The 19,686-nt window shown below is 65.8% G+C and overlaps 2 protein-coding genes across 3 annotated transcripts; one reads left to right on the top strand and one right to left on the bottom strand.

Moving 5' to 3' along the window:
• Positions 1 to 114: 114 nt before the first annotated feature.
• Positions 115 to 13,224, bottom strand: SEMA4B (semaphorin 4B). 2 transcript variants are annotated; one of them, XR_014616460.1, is made up of 17 exons: positions 13,113 to 13,224; positions 8,773 to 8,917; positions 6,372 to 6,532; positions 6,064 to 6,126; positions 5,845 to 5,943; positions 5,621 to 5,732; positions 5,297 to 5,413; positions 5,039 to 5,196; positions 4,670 to 4,851; positions 4,434 to 4,584; positions 4,089 to 4,299; positions 3,889 to 4,004; positions 3,585 to 3,748; positions 3,417 to 3,511; positions 2,423 to 3,275; positions 1,067 to 1,321; positions 115 to 240 (listed from the first exon to the last, which is right to left on the bottom strand). XR_014616460.1 is itself a non-coding variant. In XM_084213921.1 (15 exons), exons 2-15 carry the CDS (start codon positions 8,858 to 8,860, stop codon positions 2,500 to 2,502), a joined length of 2,493 nt encoding a protein of 830 aa, XP_084070047.1. In that variant the 5' UTR covers positions 8,861 to 8,917; positions 13,113 to 13,224; the 3' UTR covers positions 1,903 to 2,499. The 2 variants fall into 2 exon arrangements, 1 of the variants encoding a protein (XP_084070047.1); XM_084213921.1 differs by lacking the exons at positions 115 to 240; positions 1,067 to 1,321 and having other exon boundaries at positions 1,903 to 3,275.
• A 2,303-nt stretch (positions 13,225 to 15,527) lies between these two features.
• On the top strand, positions 15,528 to 19,603 carry IDH2 (isocitrate dehydrogenase (NADP(+)) 2). Its single transcript, XM_084213450.1, has 11 exons — positions 15,528 to 15,684; positions 16,606 to 16,697; positions 17,067 to 17,232; positions 17,620 to 17,780; positions 17,855 to 17,998; positions 18,103 to 18,239; positions 18,338 to 18,489; positions 18,563 to 18,675; positions 18,754 to 18,851; positions 18,966 to 19,058; positions 19,411 to 19,603. The coding sequence occupies exons 1-11, from the start codon at positions 15,594 to 15,596 to the stop codon at positions 19,496 to 19,498; spliced, it is 1,335 nt and encodes a 444-aa protein (XP_084069576.1). The 5' UTR covers positions 15,528 to 15,593; the 3' UTR covers positions 19,499 to 19,603.
• Positions 19,604 to 19,686: the final 83 nt, after the last annotated feature.

Here is a 19,686-nt window from a genome sequence, read left to right as displayed (position 1 = left end):
TGTCCTAGCACTACAATTTGAATCCCTATGCATTCCAAGGGCAGCTGTGCTCCTCCCTGGGGCCACTCTGCACCAGCACAGCCCCTCTCTGCCCTCAGGACCAATTCCTACCTTGTGCCTTCCAGCAGCAGGCAGGGAGCTGCCTCCCCTGCCAGCCTCCTCCTGCCTGTCCTGTATTTCTGGGAGCCGGCTGCTGCCACATGGATCCATTTCTCGGAGCAATACCTCAGCGTGGATCCTCTGAGCAATAACCAGAAAGTGGATCATTTTTCACAAGCAATAACCCAAAAGGGGGTGCTTTCTCTGAGCAGTTACCCAAGAGTCACTGTACAGGTGCCACCCCAGAGCAGAGCTGTCCCCCCACGGCTGTGTTCAGAGCCTGCACTCCTCCTCCTCCTCCTCCCTTTCTGTCTTTGCCCTTTTCTGGCTCCAGCACAGCAGCTGCTCTGCTGCTCTGGCCTCTTCCTCCCCCAGTCCCTGTGAGGACACAATTAAAGGGCTCTGGTTTCACCCTTGCTCTTTGCTGCCTTTGTCTGGCTGTGGGACGGGTGCCACCAGGGTGTTGGGGACATGGGCTCCTGCCAGCCCTCTCTGCCTGCGCGCCAGCCACCACTCCAGGGGATGGGTTCCATGTCCTGCTCCACGACAGCCCTTTCCAGGGCCACCTCCTTCCCTCCCTCCTCCACACTGGGATCCTTCTGGGCGGCACAGGGAGCTCAGCGCTCAGGCTGGGGCACTGAGGGCAGCCCTGGGCAGCGAGTGGCACCGTCACTGCGGGCAGCAGCAGCAGCAGGGTCCTTTGTCCTTGCTCGGGATCCTCTCTGCCCTGGCCTGCAGCCAGCAGCCCTGCCAGGACTGGTGTGGGGCCTGGGTGGCCCCGCAGAGCCCCGTGCTGGGGCAAAGCAGCTGATGGCTCTCGGGGCTCTGGCGTGGCCGTTTCTCACACGGTGGCTCCTGCTCCTGGCACTGCCAGCCCTTCCAGCTCGCTGCCCCACGGTGCTGACAGTATCTGCCCGCCGAGGCCTGTGCCCCCACAGCCCCAGGGCTGTGTCTGTTGGCAGCTCACCAGCCAACGCCTCCAGTGGCTTTTTTGATGTCCCAGAACAGGCTGTGCAGGAAGTTCAGTGCACGGGTCCAGCTGGGAGCAAGGCAGTGCAGGTCCCTCGGGGGAATCCTGCCTGGACACGCCATCTCTCTGCGGAGCTCACCACTTCCCCCAGCCCTGTGCTGGCACTGCTGGTGCTTCCCAGTTGTGTGAGGGCTCAAAACCAGCACTGGCTGCAATCCCAGGCCTCGCCCTCAACCACCACGGAGTCAGGTCCTGCTGGCAAAGTGTTCAGGGTCAGCCCACAGCAGGGTGGGATGGGGACAAGGACCTGATGCTCCCTGCACGGGCAGTGGGTCCCACATGCAGCACAACACTGTGGTCCTGGGAAGGGGGCTGTCACAGCCTCTCTCCAGCTGGGGGCTGCCCCCTTCCCAGCCCCAGGCCCCAAATTTTCTTAATCCTGGTCACCTCTGGCTTCTCCTGTTTCTCATGGTGCCAGGATGGCATCACCCCATCGCTTTGCGCTCCCCCGCCACAGGGCCTCCCTGCTCTGCCTGCCCCACACTGCCACGGCACGGGCCTCCAGGCACAGCCCCAGGACAGCCCAGGGCTGCCCGAGTCACAGCCTGCCAGTAGGTCACAGGGACACAGCCACTGTCCCTGCAGGGCCCCGCGTGCCCTGGCCCAGTGCTCAGCCAAGCACACGAGCTGACGGCCAGCACAGTCCTCTGCTCCCTCTGAAGGCATGGGCAGATCTTCCTCTGACTGCAGCGGGAGTCAGACGAGGCTGCTCTCCACAGGGCCAGCTGGGATGGTTCTGGCCCAGGAAGGCACTGAGCCCTGCCGCACACACGTGTCTGAAGGACTTTATATAAAAACAAGAGACGTTTCCGCACACGCACGTGGGGCCGTGGGGGCGTCCTTGCCCACCCAGCGCAGGGAAAGCTGCTCCCAGCTCCCCTTCCCCGACACAATTCACATTTTCCACATATTAAAAACGAACCAAGCACAGACACACAGCACATGCCGCGGGGCTGGCACTGCCCAGCCGCACGCGTGGCCCTGGGTCCCCAGCGGGACGTCACAGTGAGTTGGGGCACGAGGGGTCTGCGGCCATCCCCTCCTGCCCTCTGCATAGAGGGGGTCAGGGCCTGGCACCAGCAGCCTGAGCTAGGAACCGTGTCCATCCCTGCAGCAGGGACGCTGGGCTGGAGCCGTCCTGCTGGACCCTGGAAGGCATGAGGCACCCCTCACACCCACAAGTACCGAGGTGATGCCAGGGAGCCCGCCAGGCTCTAGGCCCCAGTGGCTAGTGGGTGCTGCCGCAGAGGGTGGGTGCCAGGCTCTGGGCATGCACACACAGACAACACGGACCTTGGCAGTGGTGCATGGTCCAGCGAGGCTCAGCAGAGCAGAGGCAGTCGTGAGTGAGGGCTCAGCTCTCATCCCCATCACACCACCGAGTCCTGGATCTCGGAGCCCAGGCGCACCCGGGGTCTTTGGCAGGCAGGAGACACCTCCACAAAGCTGTCACGGACGTGGAGAGGCCTCTTCTCTGACTCAGAGAAGGTGCGTGGGGGTCCTGGGGGCTCATGCACGGGGGTACTGACAATGTAGTTGTCCTGCAGGGCCTGGTAGCCCTTGTGCTCAGGAGCCGTGCTGGGCAGGCTGCTGCCATTCAGGGGCAGGCTCTCCACTGGCTTGCGGGGCGGCTTCTGGTGCCTGCTGGGGTCGCCAGGCTCCAGCAAGGCCTTCATGCCGTCACGGTGCCGGTGCAGCACAAAGAAGGCCAGCACGAGGACGGCAGCAGCAAAGAGCACACACATCACCAGGAACTCGGTCCAGTAGGTCTTTCCGTCCAGCCGTGCTGCAGCACTGCCCACCGCTGAGGTGCTCCGTGATGTGCTGACCGTCTCCAGGGCGTCACGGCCAGCAGCCACCTTCCTGCCAGAGTCTGCTGGCCCAAGGGCTGGCTCTTGCATGCCCACGCAGTAGCTGGCCATCAGCTTGCGGAAGCCCTCCTCCAGCGACCAGCACTCATAGGTGCCTGCACGCTCCGGGCTGCCCACCAGAATGAGGGCCCCGTCGGGCAGCACCAGGTAGGAGGCGTTGACAGGGGCCCCGTTGTGCAGCCAGCGCCGCGAGGCCAGGTTGGAGAGCAGCCGGCACGGCAGCGGCCGCACTGCATTGGGAGGGAGCTGGACCTGCTGGCACGGGGAGCCGGAGGCTGCAGACAGAACCCATGGGAACATCAGCGAGGGGACCCCAGCCATGGGCAGGGGCTGCTGATGGGAGCGTGGCGGAGCAGGGGTCTGGGATGTGGGGGAGCCCCTGCGACGCACTCACAGCAGCACCAGCGGGAGCTCACCTGGGGGTAGGAGGATGCGGGGACGGGGCTGGGAGGCGTTGGCCGGCTGGCAGAGCCGCTCCGTGTTGGCATCCTCGATGTCCTGTGCCCAGAGCCTGGGAACAGAGTGAGGGCAGGGCAGTGGGGTGCCGTGGGGTGGAGGGGGATGGCAAAGGGTGCAGCACTTACTGTGGGTGTGCCGGGGGATGTGGGGTGACCCTGCGGCAGGCACCCCGGCTCCAGGCGCAGAAGGGGTCCCGTGCCAGCACACATTCCCCACAGCTGCGGTACAGGCTGCAGTTGGCAAAGGGCACCTGGGCCACTGCTGTGTAGGTGGCTGCGTAGACAAGGCCCTGCGGGAGGGGACACGCTGGGGTCAGTGGGGTGGGCTCCTGCACACCCTTCCCTTCCCAGGTCTCTCTCCCCCAGCCCACAAACAGGACCTGCCCCAAGCAGGCTGAGCCCCCAGTGCCCCCCTCGCCCTGGCTCCTGCCTGGTCCTGGTCCAGCAGCAGCTGGAGAATGGGCTGCCCATCAGGGAAGAGGCGGATCTCCTCAATGATGTGCACGCCGTGGTTCACCCGCACAGCCTTGTGCAGCCGCCCGTCGTCTGCAATGCAAGCAGAGGGGCTGTGCTGAGCAGGGCCGGGTGCAGGGCACACAGCCTGCCCCGCCACAGCCCGCCTGCACCCACCCGTGCCCAGGAAGAGGACGTCATAGGTGCCGTGCAGGCCGGGCGCACGGTGCACGCCGATCTGCTGGTAGCGCCGGTGGCTCTGCAGCAGCAGCGGCTGGCTGCGCACCGGGCTGTCCATCAGGAAGTGGTCCTTGATAAAGTTCAGCACCCGATCTGGCATCTGCAGCGATGAATTGATCTTCAGGTGCCGTGTGTGGCTGGTGATGCACTGCAGGGAAAGGAAGGGGCTCAGAAGGGCTTGGGGAAGTGGCTGGGTACCATGCTGTGGCAGCCATTGGGACCAGTAGAGCAACAGGGCAGTGCTGCATCCTGTGCTCAGGCAGGTGCCAAGGGGCCACCTACCATGCCTGGCCGGGGCTCCGGCACGGGGCTGGTGTCCGTGTACCACTGCTGCGTTTCGCGGTTCACCTCCTTGTAGAGCCCGCCGAAGGCTCGCTGCACGCTGCGCATGGGGAAGGCGCAGACGGCCGAGCTGCCCAGTCCGCCCTTGTTCCTGGTGAGGACAGGCAGAGCCCGTGACAAGATCAGGGCCTGCCTCTGCCAAACTTCCTGTGCTGCCCTGGGTCCCCACCACTCACCACTGCGAGGTGAAGACACCATAGAAGAGCGTCTCCCTCCAGCGCAGCTCACCCGGGGTGAGCACAAAGATGTCCTGCAGCACGTTGAAGGGGAACCCATCCTCAGGGTGTGAGCAGAGCAGTTGTGCCTTCAGGAAGGTTGTCCAGCGCCGCTGCAGCACGCGCTCGCCGCCCTGGTCCCCCTGCACGACACAGCGGGTCAGGGTGCGATGCTGTGGCCACAGGGCACCCCACACACACCGAGTGAACAGAGTGGGGGTCCAGGCACCAGGGGGTGGAGATATGCAGGATGGCCCCACATCCCCCCACCCCAGTAGTGAGTCACGCCCCAGGCACAGCCCCCACATGCCCCTGCTGCCTTATGCCCACCTTGCACACACGTGCGATGCGGGAGACGATGGTGTTCTCAAAATAGTCAAACTCCTTCCCGGTCTCACTGAAGAAGAAGTAGACCTTGTCGTCGTCACCCTCAGGGTTGCCGGCAGGGAGGCTCTCCCGCAGGTAGGCTGAACCCACGAATGCTGGGTCTGGGGACACAAGCACCTTCAGCACTACTGGCCCCATCCCCTGCGTCCCACGCTGCAGGGTAGAGGGACCCTGAGCAGCTATGCCAGCCCTGGCACTCACCTTGCAGCCAGTTGAGGGAGTTCTCAGTCTTGAGGGCGATGCGGCTCTCCTGGCTGCGGGAGATGGTCGGCTCATTGCCCTGGAAGTTGCTGACAGTCCCGGCGTAGAGTTCGCCGTCTGCCAAAGACACGTTCCTGCTGGGACCCGCCACGCGCCTCCAGCACAGCCCTGCGTCCTGCTGGGGCCTGAGATAGCCTGGCCTCGGCTCGGCTTGGCCAGGCAGACGCAGGGAGGGGAGGCACGGGGAGGAGGGCAAAGGGAGGGCTGCGGGCTCTAGGGTGGCACAGGGAGGAAGGGCGAGGGTCCCAGGGTGTCGTGCCTTACCGACCATGACAGCTGTGGAGCGGTACTCAGGGTCAAAGGGGCAGCGTCCCTTCCCGTCCTCCAGCACCACCTTCCCTGATGCGTCCCGCTCCAGGCTGAAGTGCTGCACGTTCTGCAGCAGGAGGAGGCTGTGAGCCAGCAGCACTCGTCCCAGCGCCAAGGAGCCCACTGCAGGGCCCTGACAGCACGGGGAGACCTGCAGGGGCCCCTGTTCCTGTACTCACGATGTAGGCGCAGGCTGGGCTGAAGGCGCAGGTCCCACAGGTGTACAGGTGGGTGCTGTTCAGCTGCAGCAGCAGCTTGATGTAATTGTGACAGTCCCTCTGTGGGGGTCAGAGGAGCCAGCTCAGCCCTTGGCTCAGTTGTCTCACCCACACCCCCCCTTCACAGGGCACTGCCCACACCCACCACTGCCCCTGATGCCTGCTGGCAATGGGGCTCACCTGGGGGTCCTTGCCCTTGAACACACACTGCCTCTTCTTCTCGTCATCTGCACTCCACAGCAGCTGTGGGGAAGGGACAGTCACTGACTGGGAGCCCTCCCTGTCCCTGGCTGGCCAACCCACACCCTCCTTGGGCTTGTTCATAGCAACCACATCCTCCCCACCTCAATCATCCTGCTCTGGGGCACTTGCTCCTGAATGCATGATGGCTCACAGAGACCCAAATGCTGGTGGGGAGCAGATCCTCTGCAGTGCAGCTGGGTGCCCCCTCCCTCCCCAAGGGCCACCGAGCCCACCCCTGGGCTCACCCTGCGAACTGGGGAGCTGGGCTGAAAGTTGCTGGTGTTGAGTGTGAGGAGCAGCTCTCGTGCCCCCAGGTAGAGGGTCCCACCATCTGGGCTCAGCAGCAGGGCCGTGTAGTTGGACACCCCAGGTGCCTCAAAGCGTCGCACTACTCTCTCAGCTGAGTCTGTGGGGCAAGAGTGACAGGCATCAGCTGGCACCTGACCCCAGGACCCTGCACCATGGCTGCTCCTGGCCCCTCTGCCCAGCACCTTGACCATGCCACCCACCCGGAGCAGCCAGGGCCAGATCCAGCTCTGCTCACACTGCCAGACACACCGCAGTGGCAGGGGTAGATGAGTGCTCGGAGTATCCTTGTGCCCCAGCCTGCAGGGCTCAGCCTCTGCCAGACACAGGGCTCAGCCCCGTGCTGGGTGCAGGGCTGAGCCCACTGCTGCCCACACTGGCCCACGGGGCTCAGCCCATGCCGGACACGGGCCAGTGGCCATGCTGAGTCCATGCTGAGTCAGGAAGCACCCGTCCTGTCCCGTCCCATGCCGTCCTGTCCCGCGTGGGTGGCCTGGCCCCGGAAGCCCTTCCTCTCCTACTGCCGCTCTGAATCAGATGGGCCTGGCTGTGTGAGCGGGACACGTCGGGCTGACTCATGCTGCCAACTCCCTGACCCTCTGGGGACTCCTTGACCTCCTCCAACCCCCTGCCTGCTCCCAGAGCCCCACCAGGACAACCCCAGAGCTCCTGCCAGGCCCTGCCTGGTGAGAGCCAATGTGAGGGATCAAGGAGCTGTGGGGCAATGGTGCTGTGGGGTTGGACCCCATGGCTCTCACCTCCCAATGCTCCACAAACCCCAGGTGCCTCTAGATGGGGCAGCATCTCCCCCACTCCGGGGGGCTCAGCTGGCCCCAGCACGAGCCCAGCTCTCCACAGTGGTGCAGAAAGGAGGAAGCTGATGCCCCAGGGCATCCTCCTGTGAGGGGCCCTGCAACCTAGTGGCAGGGTGCTGCCACCTGAGGTAGGCATGGCAGCAGAGGGGCAACGGGGCCCCGGTGCCTTGCAGAGCTGTGCCGACACGGGGAGCTAACTGCTGGTGTGGCTGCCAGGGACCTGTTAGGACAAGACCTGCTTCTTCCAGACAAACCTGCTGCAGGCACATCCAGTGCTCCCAGGGGAGCAGCTCCCTGCTCCTCCCTCCCACCGACCGCAGCCCCACGTGGCCAGCTCCATGGGAGCCACCACTGGACACACACCGGCCGCTGGTCCATGCTCCCCGCCCAGCTCCCCCTCCTCGCAGGGGTCCAGGCCGGGATCCCCAGGCACTGCCCGTGGCTGCAGCCCCACAGCTCCCACAGGTGTGCAGAGCACGGGGCAGAACCGGTCTGTGCAGGCAGAGCCAGGCAGCGTGGCTCAACACGGCACAGCACAGCGTGGCATGATGCCGAGCTGGTTGTCTCACTGGGTCCCATGCTCCTGTCCAGCTCAGCAGGTCCCACATCTGCTGGAGCCACCACGGCCGCGGCCAGCGGTCATGGGAGCATGTGGTGGGGCCACATCTACACCAGTGAGCTGCAGCAGGCTGGGCCAGGGAGCGCTCGCAGCTGCCCAAACCACGGCACCCTCCCAGCACAGGACGGGATGGGCTTTGCTGGCCGGCAGCAGCTGGATCCAGCCACCTTCTGGCAGCACAGCCGTGGGTGGCTCCCCCGCACAGCACAGCTGCCAGGGCTGAGCCCGAGCAGCGCAGCCCACAGCTCGCCCAGCCTGTGCCAGCTGCTGAGGGGCTCTGCAGGGCAGGAGGGGGCTGCAGCCAGTCCCCCCACTTGTTACAGTTCTGCCTGGCCTGGCACCCTCCTGGATATCCTTCCTGGCCCCTGCCCAGCGCAGCCCCCAGCCCTCGGGCCAGGCAGCTGACAAGTGCCCACAGAGGGGCTCAGAGCTGTCCGGAGCTGAGCACGGCACAGAAAGGGGCTGTGGCTTGTCCCCCCACCTCAGTGACACACTGAGCAGGAAGGGAGCCCACGGGGAGAGTCCCCCGGCCGGCTCAGCCCGCCCCATCTGGTACGGAACACGGTCCCTACCGCTGCCCTGCTCGCGGGGCTCAAGTGGCCGCGGGTGCCCCCGGCACAGCCACCCCCGGTGCGGGTCTGCACGGGGACTGCGCGGCCCTACACTCCGCAGCACCCCCGGCAATCCGCCCCAGCCCCTGCTCCATGTCCCATTGACAGAGGGCTCCCCGTGTCCCGGGGAGCTGGCGGGGCTGTCACACGGCGTTTCCACGCGGTGTACAGAGCCCGGGGGGACGCGCGACGCTCCGCCGCCCCTGGGGAGACGCCAGCCGGAACCCTCGGCGGGGGCTGACTCCCTCCCCGGTGCCGGCGGACCCTCACCCACCGAAGGCCAGCGTACACTCACCGTAGGGCAGACTAACCCGCGGGACAGGCTCCGGAACCGCCGAGAGCAGCAGCGCCGCCAGGACCGGCAGCACCGGCCGCGCCGCCATCCCGGACCGAGCCGCGGGGCTCCGCCGCGGCCGCGAAGCCGCCCGGGCGCTGCAGACCTGCGGGGAGAGAAGGGGCTCAGCGGCTTGGTACGGCACGGCGCGGCCCCCGCCCCGCTCCGCCCCTCAGCACCGGGCGTACAGCCACGGGCGCGGCCCCGCCCGGCCGGACCGAACCGGCCCCGCCCGGGCCTTACTGATCTGTTCCCGAGCCGTACCCAGCCGTTCCCGGCCGCACCGATCCGCTCAGCCCCCAGCCCCGCCGGTGCCCCGGGCGGGGTGGGCCGCTCGGAAGAGGGGGCGGGCAGTTCCCCGTCGGTACCGCCCCCACGCCGCCCCGGCGGGACCCGGCCCCAGCCCCCGCCCCGCGGCCGTCACGGTCCGGAGGGAACGGGGCTTTGTCCCCGGCGCTAGCGGCAGCGAGGGATTCCCTGCGAGCTCCTCCACCCCCGCGGCAGGGAAAGCCGGTGGGGCCGGGACCCCGGGGGTGGTCCAGGAGGGGCTGGCTGGGAGCATATCTTGCTGTCCCCGGAAAAGCTGTCCCGGGAGTGTCCTACTGTCCTGGGGACAGCTCGGCCCCATGGCTGCTACCAGAGCCGCCCCCCTGCCCTTTGCAGCTGTGCCCCACGGCCACACTGCTGGGGCTGGGGGCTCTGGTCGGCACAGCCCAGCGCTCCCTGCCCTCCCTCGGGAGCCATGGGGTACCACGGGGTGCCTGAGCAAGCCCCACCCACCACGGGCAGACCTGGCCGGCACCGGTGTCCCCACAGGTAGCACTCGGCGCAGGTGACACATTCCTGCCAGCCCCTGTGCCCGTCCTAGGGGACCTGCCGAGCAGGTAGTGCTGGGCACGATCCTGTGCCTGGCCCTCGGCAGGCTCTGTCCCTGTCCCTGTCTGGGGTGTGGGGAGGGCTCACAGCCCCACAGCCTTCAGAGCATTGCCCACCCAGCCACCAGTGCCCACGCGACTGTTATTAATGACAACTCCTTACATTGTCATGGCAACGGGGACAGGGGGACAGAGGGATGGGGTCCGGGGATTCCCCAGGCAGCACACTGGGGCCAGGGGACCCAGCGCTGCCCTCTCAGTGTGGGGTGTGGGACAGAGCTTCCCATCTTCCTTCTTGGTCAGTCCCAGCCCTGGATTGCAATGGTGGGACCCACCTGGAGGCCCCTGCCCAGGGGAAATGCTCCCCACAATCCTGGGACAGCCATGTCCACACTCTGTGGATGCCTGTGCCCACACTCCCGGAACAAGTGTGCCCACACTCCCGGAACAGCCATGCCCACACTCCCACACTCTGCCCATCTGGCACTGCTGGACGGTGCCCACTCACAGGTCATACCTGATGTCCGGTGCTGGGCCTCTGGGCTGCCCCTCTGCCCCAAATCGACTTTGCTCCCTTCCTGTTCCCGCTGCTCCTGCTGTTCCTTCCCAGGCCTGGGACAGTCCCACAGCTCCACCCCAGCCTTATCAGCAGCACCCTTTGCCCGGGAAGTTGGACAGACAGACGGCACTCAACTCACCCAGCCGAGCACGTCACCCTCAACAGGGTGTGAGAAGGCACTCGCCCTGCAGCCATGGCCCCCTGCCCCACGCCACCTCACAGCATCTTGGGGGGCTCCAGGGACCTGGCAGCCACTGTGTACGGCCGTGGTAGGGTTGTGTCAGCACCCGGATGTGATGGCATGCAGCGAGGATGGGAGCCCCTGCAGGGAGGGCAGCTGCTCTGGGGTGAGCAGGGAGGGCATGTGCAGGAGGGAAGGGAAGGGGCAGGCAGAGAGGAAAAGGAGGGCAGAGGAGGCAGGGAGGGAGGGCAGGAGCCGGCAGCAGAACCAGGCCAGAGCCTGTGCCTTTAAGCGCCACTCCAGTGCTGCTGGCAGCCAGCGCTGTTTACGCCAAACTCCCATTTGTCTCCTGTCCTGCCCACGCAGCTGCCAGCGGGGCAGTGCCGGGGGCACCGCAGCACCCTGCCCCGCTCTGCACTCCAGCAGGCCCGTGCGTGCCCCACGCTCTGCTGCAGGCATTGGCACGCACCACTGCAGCGGCCGTGCCACCCTCCCTGCCCACTGCCGGCAATGGGGAAACCTCTCCGGGTGTTTGGGCAGCACCAAAACCCGTGGCCTGAGGTCAGCAGGCAGGTGGGGCAGTGGTTTCTGCACCAAATTCCCATGCCAGAGCCCGCCACCCCATTCCCACTGGCAGTGGGTGCCTGGGAAGGTGGTGATGGAACTGGGCGCTGCTGCTGCCTGCAGAGAGCAGGACGGGCTGTGTGTGCTTCACCGCTGCTGCTGCTGCCCACCAGCTCCCACCTTCCCCTGCAGCCTGCCCCAGCACGGCCCCTGCTCAGGGACCTGCGACCGGCTCGCACACTGCCCACACAGCCGGGCTCTCCCCACCTTCTGGGCTCACACAGTCGCCCCCGGCTCAGCTGGCTGCTGGGAGCTGCCAGACAGCAGCCGGCAGTCCCTGCTCCGAGCACGCACACGCACGGAGTGTGAGCACGCACGCATGCACACCTGCAGTGCGCGGCGGCGGGCCCTGCACAGCCACACAGATGCTCCAGCCCCAGCTGCTCAGGGCCGGCTGCCCGCAGACTGCAGGTCTCCCTGGAGCAGGGATACCCGGCCGCAGCTGGAGCGCTCTGCTGCGTCCTGCCAGCTCCGGGGAGAGGCTGGGGCAGCCTCTGGCCCCATAGCCTGACAGGGCTCCCCACGGGAGCATCCCCCATTCCACATGCACCGGCTGTGACACCCTGCCTGAGCCAAGGGCCTCCCACGGGGCCAAGCTGGGTTGGTCCCCACCTCTCTGGGCCACCGTGGTGAGCTCAGACCCTACTGCCAGGACTTGCTGGCTGGGGCACGGGTGGTGGCACACAGCCAGCCCCACGCTGCCCCACAGCACACACGTGTCTCATTGCTCCCATCTCTCCTGCAGGGTGGCAGAGTCAGTTCTGAGGACAACAGGGTGTCCCCACAGTCCACCTGTCCCCTGCCCACACCCTGCACTGCCTGCCTGGGGAACTGCAGAATACACAGGGGGCTGCACTGGGCCCCCACTCCCTGCTGGGCAGCCCTGGCACAGGGCAGGGAAGAGCCAGCAGGAACCCCAGCCAGTGAGCACCCTTGGGGGGCAGCAAGGTGCTGGAGTCGGAGCACCGGCATGTCAGCTCCCTGGAGTGCAGGAACGGAGGTCCAGGCTCAGGGATGGGTGCCCCCTTCCCAGCCAAGTCCTCACTCCACAGGGCCCAAACCAGCACAGGTCTCCTCAGCCCCACAGCACCCCTGGTCCTGTGGCACCCTCGCTACCCTTGCCCTGGTCTCTTTGGGGTCAGAGGGGATGCCAGCCCCCTAAGCAGCCACTGGCCCAGTTGGAGCAGGCACTAGCGCCCAAGGGATGACCCAAAAGCCCATGGGACGCTGACCCTCCCTGCATCCAAAGACCAGGGGCTGCCTGGGCACCAGCAGATCCTCAGATGCTGTGGCGACACGTCTGGGACACACAGGACACGTGCACCCCGCAGGTGTCAGGGCACATCACACCTGTGGGACACACTGCACATACGCGTGGCCGAGTCCGGAGCAGGCTCTGACATGCCTGCCCGTGAGCAGCTGTGACGCTGTCCCGAGCGCTGTGTGTGCCTCCGCACCCTCGGCCTGCTGTACGCACACCCGGCACATGTAAACACACGCAGACAGGTCACGGGGTGCTCACACCCTGGGCGGCAAACACTGGCCTGGGAACAGGCTGTGGGAACGGCCCGGTGTGCCTGCACCCCGCACACGCAGACACAGACACAGACACACACACGTGCACACTGACACATGCACACACACAGGCACACCCACCGGCTCAGTCACACCGGCACACCCAGGTGCACACACAGCGATGCACACACACAGTCACACAATCACACAACGATGCACACACACTGTCACTCACACATTGTCACACAATCACAGAGCCACACAGCAATGCACACACACGTTGTCACACACACACAGCCACACAGCGATGCACACACGCTGTCACTCACACACACAGTCACACACACAGTCACACACTCTCACGAGCACACCCGCACATTCTCACATTCACGCACTCCCAGCCCCCCCGCACCCGTCCCTCGGGGACCCTCTGTGCCCGCGCACACGCCCGAGCCCGGCCCTCGCACACGCACACCGCGGGCAGCCCGGCCCTTGCACACTCGCTCCTCTCACACGCATCCCGTGCCCGGTGCCCCCCGCTGCTCACCCGCTCGGCGGCTCCGAGGCGCGGCGGGAACCGCAGGCGGCGGGGGCGGCTCCGGGGTGTTCCCCCCGGCGGCGCGGGGCGGCGCGGAGGCGGCTCCGGGGGGCTCCGCCCGCAGCACAACAAAGGGCCGGCCCGCCCCGCCCCGCCCCGCCCCGGCCCGGCCCCAGCCCCGCGCCGGGGGCCCCGGCCGAGCGAGGGCCGGGGGCGGCTGCTCCTGCCTGGGGAGTCACCCCCACCGCTGGGGCGGGAGCTGCAGGGCCTGTCTCTGCCCCCACGGTGCTGGGATGGCACCGGCCCTAAAGGGTCTTGCCCAGAACCCAGTGTTTCAGCCCCAGCACACTGAGGGACTTCCAGCACCATGGGGCTACTGGGGAGCCTGCTTTGGGGGGCAGCACGCACTGGGGGCCCTTCCTGGGGGTCCCTGCGGCAGGGGTGCTATGGGGACACCTAATGCCTGTGCACACAGCCCCAGGCATCATTATGAGATCCTTGTGGGGGAGTTTTGGGGTAATTCAAGGGGCACCTCAAGGCGACGTGTGGCTCTGTGGGGTTCAGGGGCAGCATGGCCGTGGGTGTCACCGCAGTAGCACGCTTGGTGGCTGGCAGCTGGGTGTCAGCAGCACCCAGAGCTGCTGCGGGCAGGAGTGCCTAGGCAGGGCCACGCTGGCAGCCCCAGGAGGTCAGATGGTTGACAGGGGGGGACAGAGCCCCCACTCCAGCCTGCGGGCCAGCATCTCTGGGCGATGCTGGGGGCTGTTGCATTTGTGGGCAGCATGAGGGAACACGGCCCCGTCAGCCCCTCGGTGCCCCTCCACGGGCAGACACACTGGCCCACGCCGTGTCCTCCTCATGCTCTGGCTGGGCCCCAGACCTGGGGGACCTGTCCGCCGCTGAGGTGCCGTCCCCACAGCCCACCCTGCCGGCACTCTGTGTCCCCGGGGTGGCCGTGCAGGGACACAGGAGCGGTGCCCTTGTGTGGGGCCTTGCCTGGGCCTGTGCCACATGGCCGCCCTCGGCCCCTCCTCGCGGGGGACCGTCCCGGCGCTGGCCTGGCCCCGTCCTGCCGGCGCTGCGGTCACTGGGCGGCTCCGGCCGCGGGGCCAGGGCAAGGGCAGCCGGGGGCAGCTGGGGCGGCGGCCGGCAGCCCCTGAGCAGGGCCGGCCGGGGCCGCGGGCTGCGGCAGCCCGGGCCGGGCGCCGGGAGCACGGACACCCCGGAGCCCGGCCCGCGGCTGGCCCCCCCGGCACTGCGGGCCCGCGGCTCCTGCTCTGGTTAATGTTAAAGCCAGCAGACGTCAAGGACTGCCGCAGCTCCCCCAGCCCCTTCGCCGGGGGCTGCCAGCTACAGGGCTGTTTTTCCTCCCGGAGCAGGCTCTGCCCGTCCCATGTGGCTAAAAAAAGCCATCGGCTTGGCTGGGACAGCAGGACAACAAATTCCCAGCCCGAGCAGCCTCCTGGCAACCCTGGCACACTCCATGCACCTTCTTGGGGTGCCCCTGGTGTGCATCACCCCCATTGTCGTTGTCATCATTGTAGTTGTCCTCGCTGTCGTTGTCGTCGTGGTCCTCCTCCTCCTCCCCACGCGGGGCCAGGCGAGGTGAAGGTCCCTGGTGGAACAGTGGCAGTTGCCCTTGTCCTGCTGGATCCAGCTGCCGAGTCACGCGCCAGCCCAGCCATGAGCAGGGACGCCGGCTTCCATGTAGGGTCAGGCTGTGTCTGCATGCCCCCAGCCCCACGTACCCCCCCAGTTTCACACGGGGATTTGCAGCTGGGTTTGGTCCCAGTTCTAGCAGGGTTTTTACAGCTGGGTTTTTGATCCTGAGGGTGTCTGATGCCGGTTCCACGAGGGGTTTTGCAGATGGGTCTGGTCCTGTGGGGTGGGGCTGTTCGCAATTCCACGAGGGATTTTAAACCCGTGTCTGATCCCGAGGTTTTGTTTAATTTCAGGTCCCAGGCAAGGTTTTGCAGCTAGGTCTGGTCCCAGGGGGTTTTGTTCCCTGTTCCACGAAGGGATTTACAACTGGATCAGGTCCTGGGGGAGTTGGGTCCCTGATCCCTGTGGGGTTTGGCACCCGAGTCACATTCCACGGGGGGTGGTCCAGATCCCACGCAGGGTTTTACAGCTAGGTTTGATCCTGGGCCAAATCGGGCCTGGTCCCCATTCCACATGGCATTTTACAGACGGGTTTGATCCCGGGTGGGTTTGGTCCCCGTTTCACGAGGGGTTTGGCCTCTTATCCGTAACCCCGACGTACCCAGGGATGCAACATCCCTTGTGTGGGAGCGGGGAGCGCTGGGGACCGCGGCCACCCCGTGCTCCGGCACTGGGGCCGGACGCAGCACAGGCCCGACCCCACCGCGGGACCCCCCGCGGGCCCCTCCGGAGCCTCGCGGGGCCCCACGAGGGGAGCCGGGGCTCTGTCCCGCCCCGGGGCGGAGAGAACCGCGCCCCGGTGTCCGCCCCGTCGCGTCCGCCCACGCCATGGCCGCCCGTTACCTCCGCGCTGCCCCGGCGCTGCACCGCCTGCCCCGCTGCCCGCCGCCCGCCGCCGCCGCGGGGCAGCGCCGCCACTGTGAGTGGGGACACCCTGGGGACGCGGGGGGACACCTCGGCGTGCCGGGGCCGCCGCGGGCGGGGAGCGCTCCGGACCCACAGCGGGGCGGCTCGGATTCTTTAGGGGGGCGGTGTCTGAAATGGGATCCGGACTCGCGCGTATCGACGGTCCGCGGGCCTCTGCGGACCCACACCGGGCTTTGTAGCTAGGTCTGGTCCGGGGGGGATTGGTCCCGGTTCCACGAAGGGTTTCACAGATGACTTTGGTCCCAGGGGAATTTGGTCCCAGTTCCACGTGGCGTTTTGTCTCCAGCTCGTACCTGGTCTGAGCCTGGTGGCGGGGGCGGGGGGTCGCTGAAGGTCCCGGATCAACGTGGGATTTTGCCCCCAGGAGGGTGGCAAAATCCTGCTCCTGGTGCCACACAGAGTTTTGTTGCCTATCAATGCTCAGGTCCCACTCAGGGAGGGTCACCTCTGCTCTGGGTATTACGTGGGGTTTTACACCCTGACCCACAGACAGGTTTGGCATCCAGAGGGGTTTAGTCCTGGTCCAGGATCCACACAGGGATTTGCACCTCAGTTTATGCCTTTGTATGGTCCCAGGGAACGTCACCTGCTCCTGGTTCTGATCCCATTCTTGATCTCACTGAGGCATTGGAGCCTGGCTTGCACATGGATCCCACTCTGGGAGGAATGTGTCCCTGTCCCTGTCCCCCTCACGTGGTGGGTTTTGCACTCTGACTCCCACTCCAGCAGTGGTGACCCCAGTAATGGGCCCAGACCCCAGTGGGGCTTGCGTGTACCGGTCCCTGAGCCAGGGTGGCACCCACACCTGGCTGGATGGAGCTGTGAGGTCCCCACAGGATGCCCTGGCCCCACACAAGGGTGTGGAGCTGTGGGACCAGGGGTGTACCCCTCACACCCCCCCACTGCTCTCCAGATGCCGACAAGCGGATCAAGGTGGCAAACCCAGTGGTGGAGATGGATGGGGATGAGATGACGCGGATCATCTGGGCCTTCATTAAGGAAAAGGTGATGGGGGGGTGTGCCCCGTGGAGCTGGGGGGTTGGACGGGGAACCAGTGATCCCTGTGCTGCCCTCTGTCTGTCCGTCCCGCCTCTGTCCCTCTGTCTGCAGGAAGCAGGTTGTAAAATGGGCACAGCTACCAGAAGGACCTTTAAGTGAGGTGGTTCCAGGCAGCAGGGGCTGTCTCACACAGGGAGGCCTGTTCAAGGCAGGGGGGATCATCCTGGTCGGCAGAACCACCTGGGGCATGGGGAACCACCTGGGGCAGGCAGCCAGGCTGGGCCAGGATGGGTGCCAGCGCTGGCCATGCCGTGGTGCTGCTCCCCAGGCACCTCGCACTGTTCCCTCCATTCTGACACCCTCCTGGCCCCTCAGCTCATCCTGCCCAACGTGGATGTCCAACTAAAATACTTCGACCTGGGGCTGCCGCATCGGGACAAGACGGATGACCAGGTCACCATTGACTCAGCACTGGCCACGCAGAAGTACAGCGTGGCTGTCAAGTGTGCCACCATCACGCCCGATGAAGCCAGGGTGGAAGGTGGGCAGGGCCAAGGGGCTGAGCTCCTGTTGCAGTAGGGGGGTGCTGGCAGCTCCGTGGGGTGCTGACCCTCCTCTCTATGCCCCCTGGGGTCAGCAGTGCCTTCCCACTGCCAGCTCAGGTTTCTGGTGGCTTGGGGCTACACCATACTCAGTGCTGTGCCCCTCTCCACACCCTGGGGGCTCGTGGGTGCTGTGGGGACCGCATGGGCCTGGGGACACACTGCCCTCTGCCCTGTGCCAGCCATGATCTCATGCTGGCTGTCCTTCCCCTTGCAGCAGGGTCTGGCAGCAGCCTGTGGCACAGCAGAGCTGGGTGCTGGCAGGAGCCATGTGCTTCAGGGGGGCTGGGGGGGTAGTTCAGGGGTCCCATCTGCATGCCACACAGAGTTCAAGCTGAAGAAGATGTGGAAGAGCCCCAATGGCACCATCCGAAACATCCTGGGGGGGACGGTGTTCCGAGAGCCCATCATCTGCAAGAACATTCCCCGTCTGGTGCCTGGCTGGACCAAGCCCATCACCATTGGCCGCCATGCCCACGGTGACCAGGTGAGCCAGAGCATGGCCTGTGGCTGCCCAGCAGCTGCCTCTGCCCCTGCCTAACGCTCTGCCTGCCCCCACAGTACAAAGCCACCGACTTTGTGGTGGACAAGTCCGGGACATTCAAGATGATCTTCACGCCAAAGGACGGCAGCGGCTCCAAAGAGTGGGAGGTGTTCAACTTCCCCGGCGGCGGCGTGGGCATGGGCATGTACAACACGGATGAGGTACTGCCGGGGCTCAGGGAGCCCTCAGGGCAGCGTGCCGTGCCACCCTGGGGGGATGCCAGGTGAGGGACAGGGTCCCACGAGGCTCTGTGCTTCCCTTGCAGTCCATCTCTGGCTTTGCGCACAGCTGCTTCCAGTACGCCATCCAGAAGAAGTGGCCGCTCTACCTGAGCACTAAGAACACCATCCTCAAGGCCTATGACGGGCGCTTCAAGGACATCTTCCAGGAGATCTTTGATAAGTATGGACCTGGGAGGGGGGGAGTCTGGGCTGACCTGGGGGCGCTGGCAGTGAGACCCACGTGGGGTGAGCATGGCTGACCCTGGCCCTGGCTCCCAGGCACTACAAGACAGAGTTTGACAAGCTGAAGATCTGGTACGAGCACCGGCTCATCGACGACATGGTTGCCCAGATGCTGAAATCCTCCGGCGGCTTTGTCTGGGCCTGCAAGAACTACGACGGGGATGTGCAGTCAGACATCCTGGCCCAAGGTGGAGCAGGGTAGGGTGTGGTGGACTCTGCATCATCACCCCGGGAGCTGTCCTGACCCCTCTCCCACCACAGGGTTTGGCTCCCTGGGGTTGATGACCTCTGTCCTGGTGTGTCCGGATGGGAAGACCATTGAGGCCGAGGCTGCCCACGGCACTGTCACCCGCCACTACCGGGAGCACCAGAAGGTGGGCTGTGAGCTGCCTGTGCCAGGCTGCCCACGGCGTGGTACCCACACCAGACAGCTGACCACTCTTTCCGCACAGGGCCGACCCACCAGCACCAACCCCATTGCCAGCATCTTCGCCTGGACACGTGGCCTGGAGCACCGCGGCAAGCTGGACAGCAACCCTGAGCTCATCAAGTGAGCAGGGGGTGGGATCCCTGGGGACGGTCCCTGCCAGCAGCTGCTCTGGTCGCAGTCTTGGCAGGGCCCGTGGCACCAGCTGTGCAAACTGTGCCCCAAACCCGTGTCCAGGTTTGCGCAGACGCTGGAGAAGGTGTGTGTGGACACAGTGGAGAGCGGGACCATGACCAAGGACCTCGCTGGCTGCATCCATGGCCTTGCCAAGTATGGGGGGCTCTCAGGGCAGAAGGGGGGGCAGCCCCCTGCACTAGGGCAGCGTGGCTGCATGGGTGACCATGTGGGTGGAGTGACCCTGGAGGGTGGCCACAAGAACAGCATAGTGACCACAAGGACGGGCTGGCCCTGCAGAGCAGTCTCAAGAGTAGGAGAGTGACCAGGAGCTGGCTGTGCATGGTGGCCACAGGTAGCTGCTGGCCTCTCTGGACAGTTCCCAGGGACTCAGGATGGCTATTCACTACTGATTGGGTTGGGCAGGGGCCACATCCTGGACCCAGGGCTGTGGTGCTGTGAGAGGAGACAGGCAAGGACCCCTACCAATCCCTGTCTGTCTCCCCAGTGTGAAGCTGAATGAGCACTTTGTGAACACTACCGACTTCCTCGATGCCATCAAGAACAATCTGGACAAGGCTCTGGGCAAGAAATAGGAGACAGCCTCTCCATCTCTGGGATGGATGGGGTTGGGGGGCCCCCTGCCCCCCCAAGCTCCCCAGCACAGCTCAGGAACAGTTTAATAATTTTTCTAAAGTTTTCTTAGGAGTGTTTTTAAAGCCTTTGTAGCAGGGGAGTGTGGGGTGGGGGGGCGTGTGGGGGTGTGTCTGTCCTGCCCTGATTC

This window comes from Fringilla coelebs, assembly GCF_963513975.1.
Source record: "Fringilla coelebs genome assembly, chromosome: 12".
In the NCBI taxonomy this organism is placed as follows: Eukaryota; Metazoa; Chordata; class Aves; order Passeriformes; family Fringillidae; genus Fringilla; species Fringilla coelebs.
The sequence above is the reverse complement of the archived record's forward strand: the minus strand, read 5'-3'. Positions and strand labels throughout refer to the sequence as shown.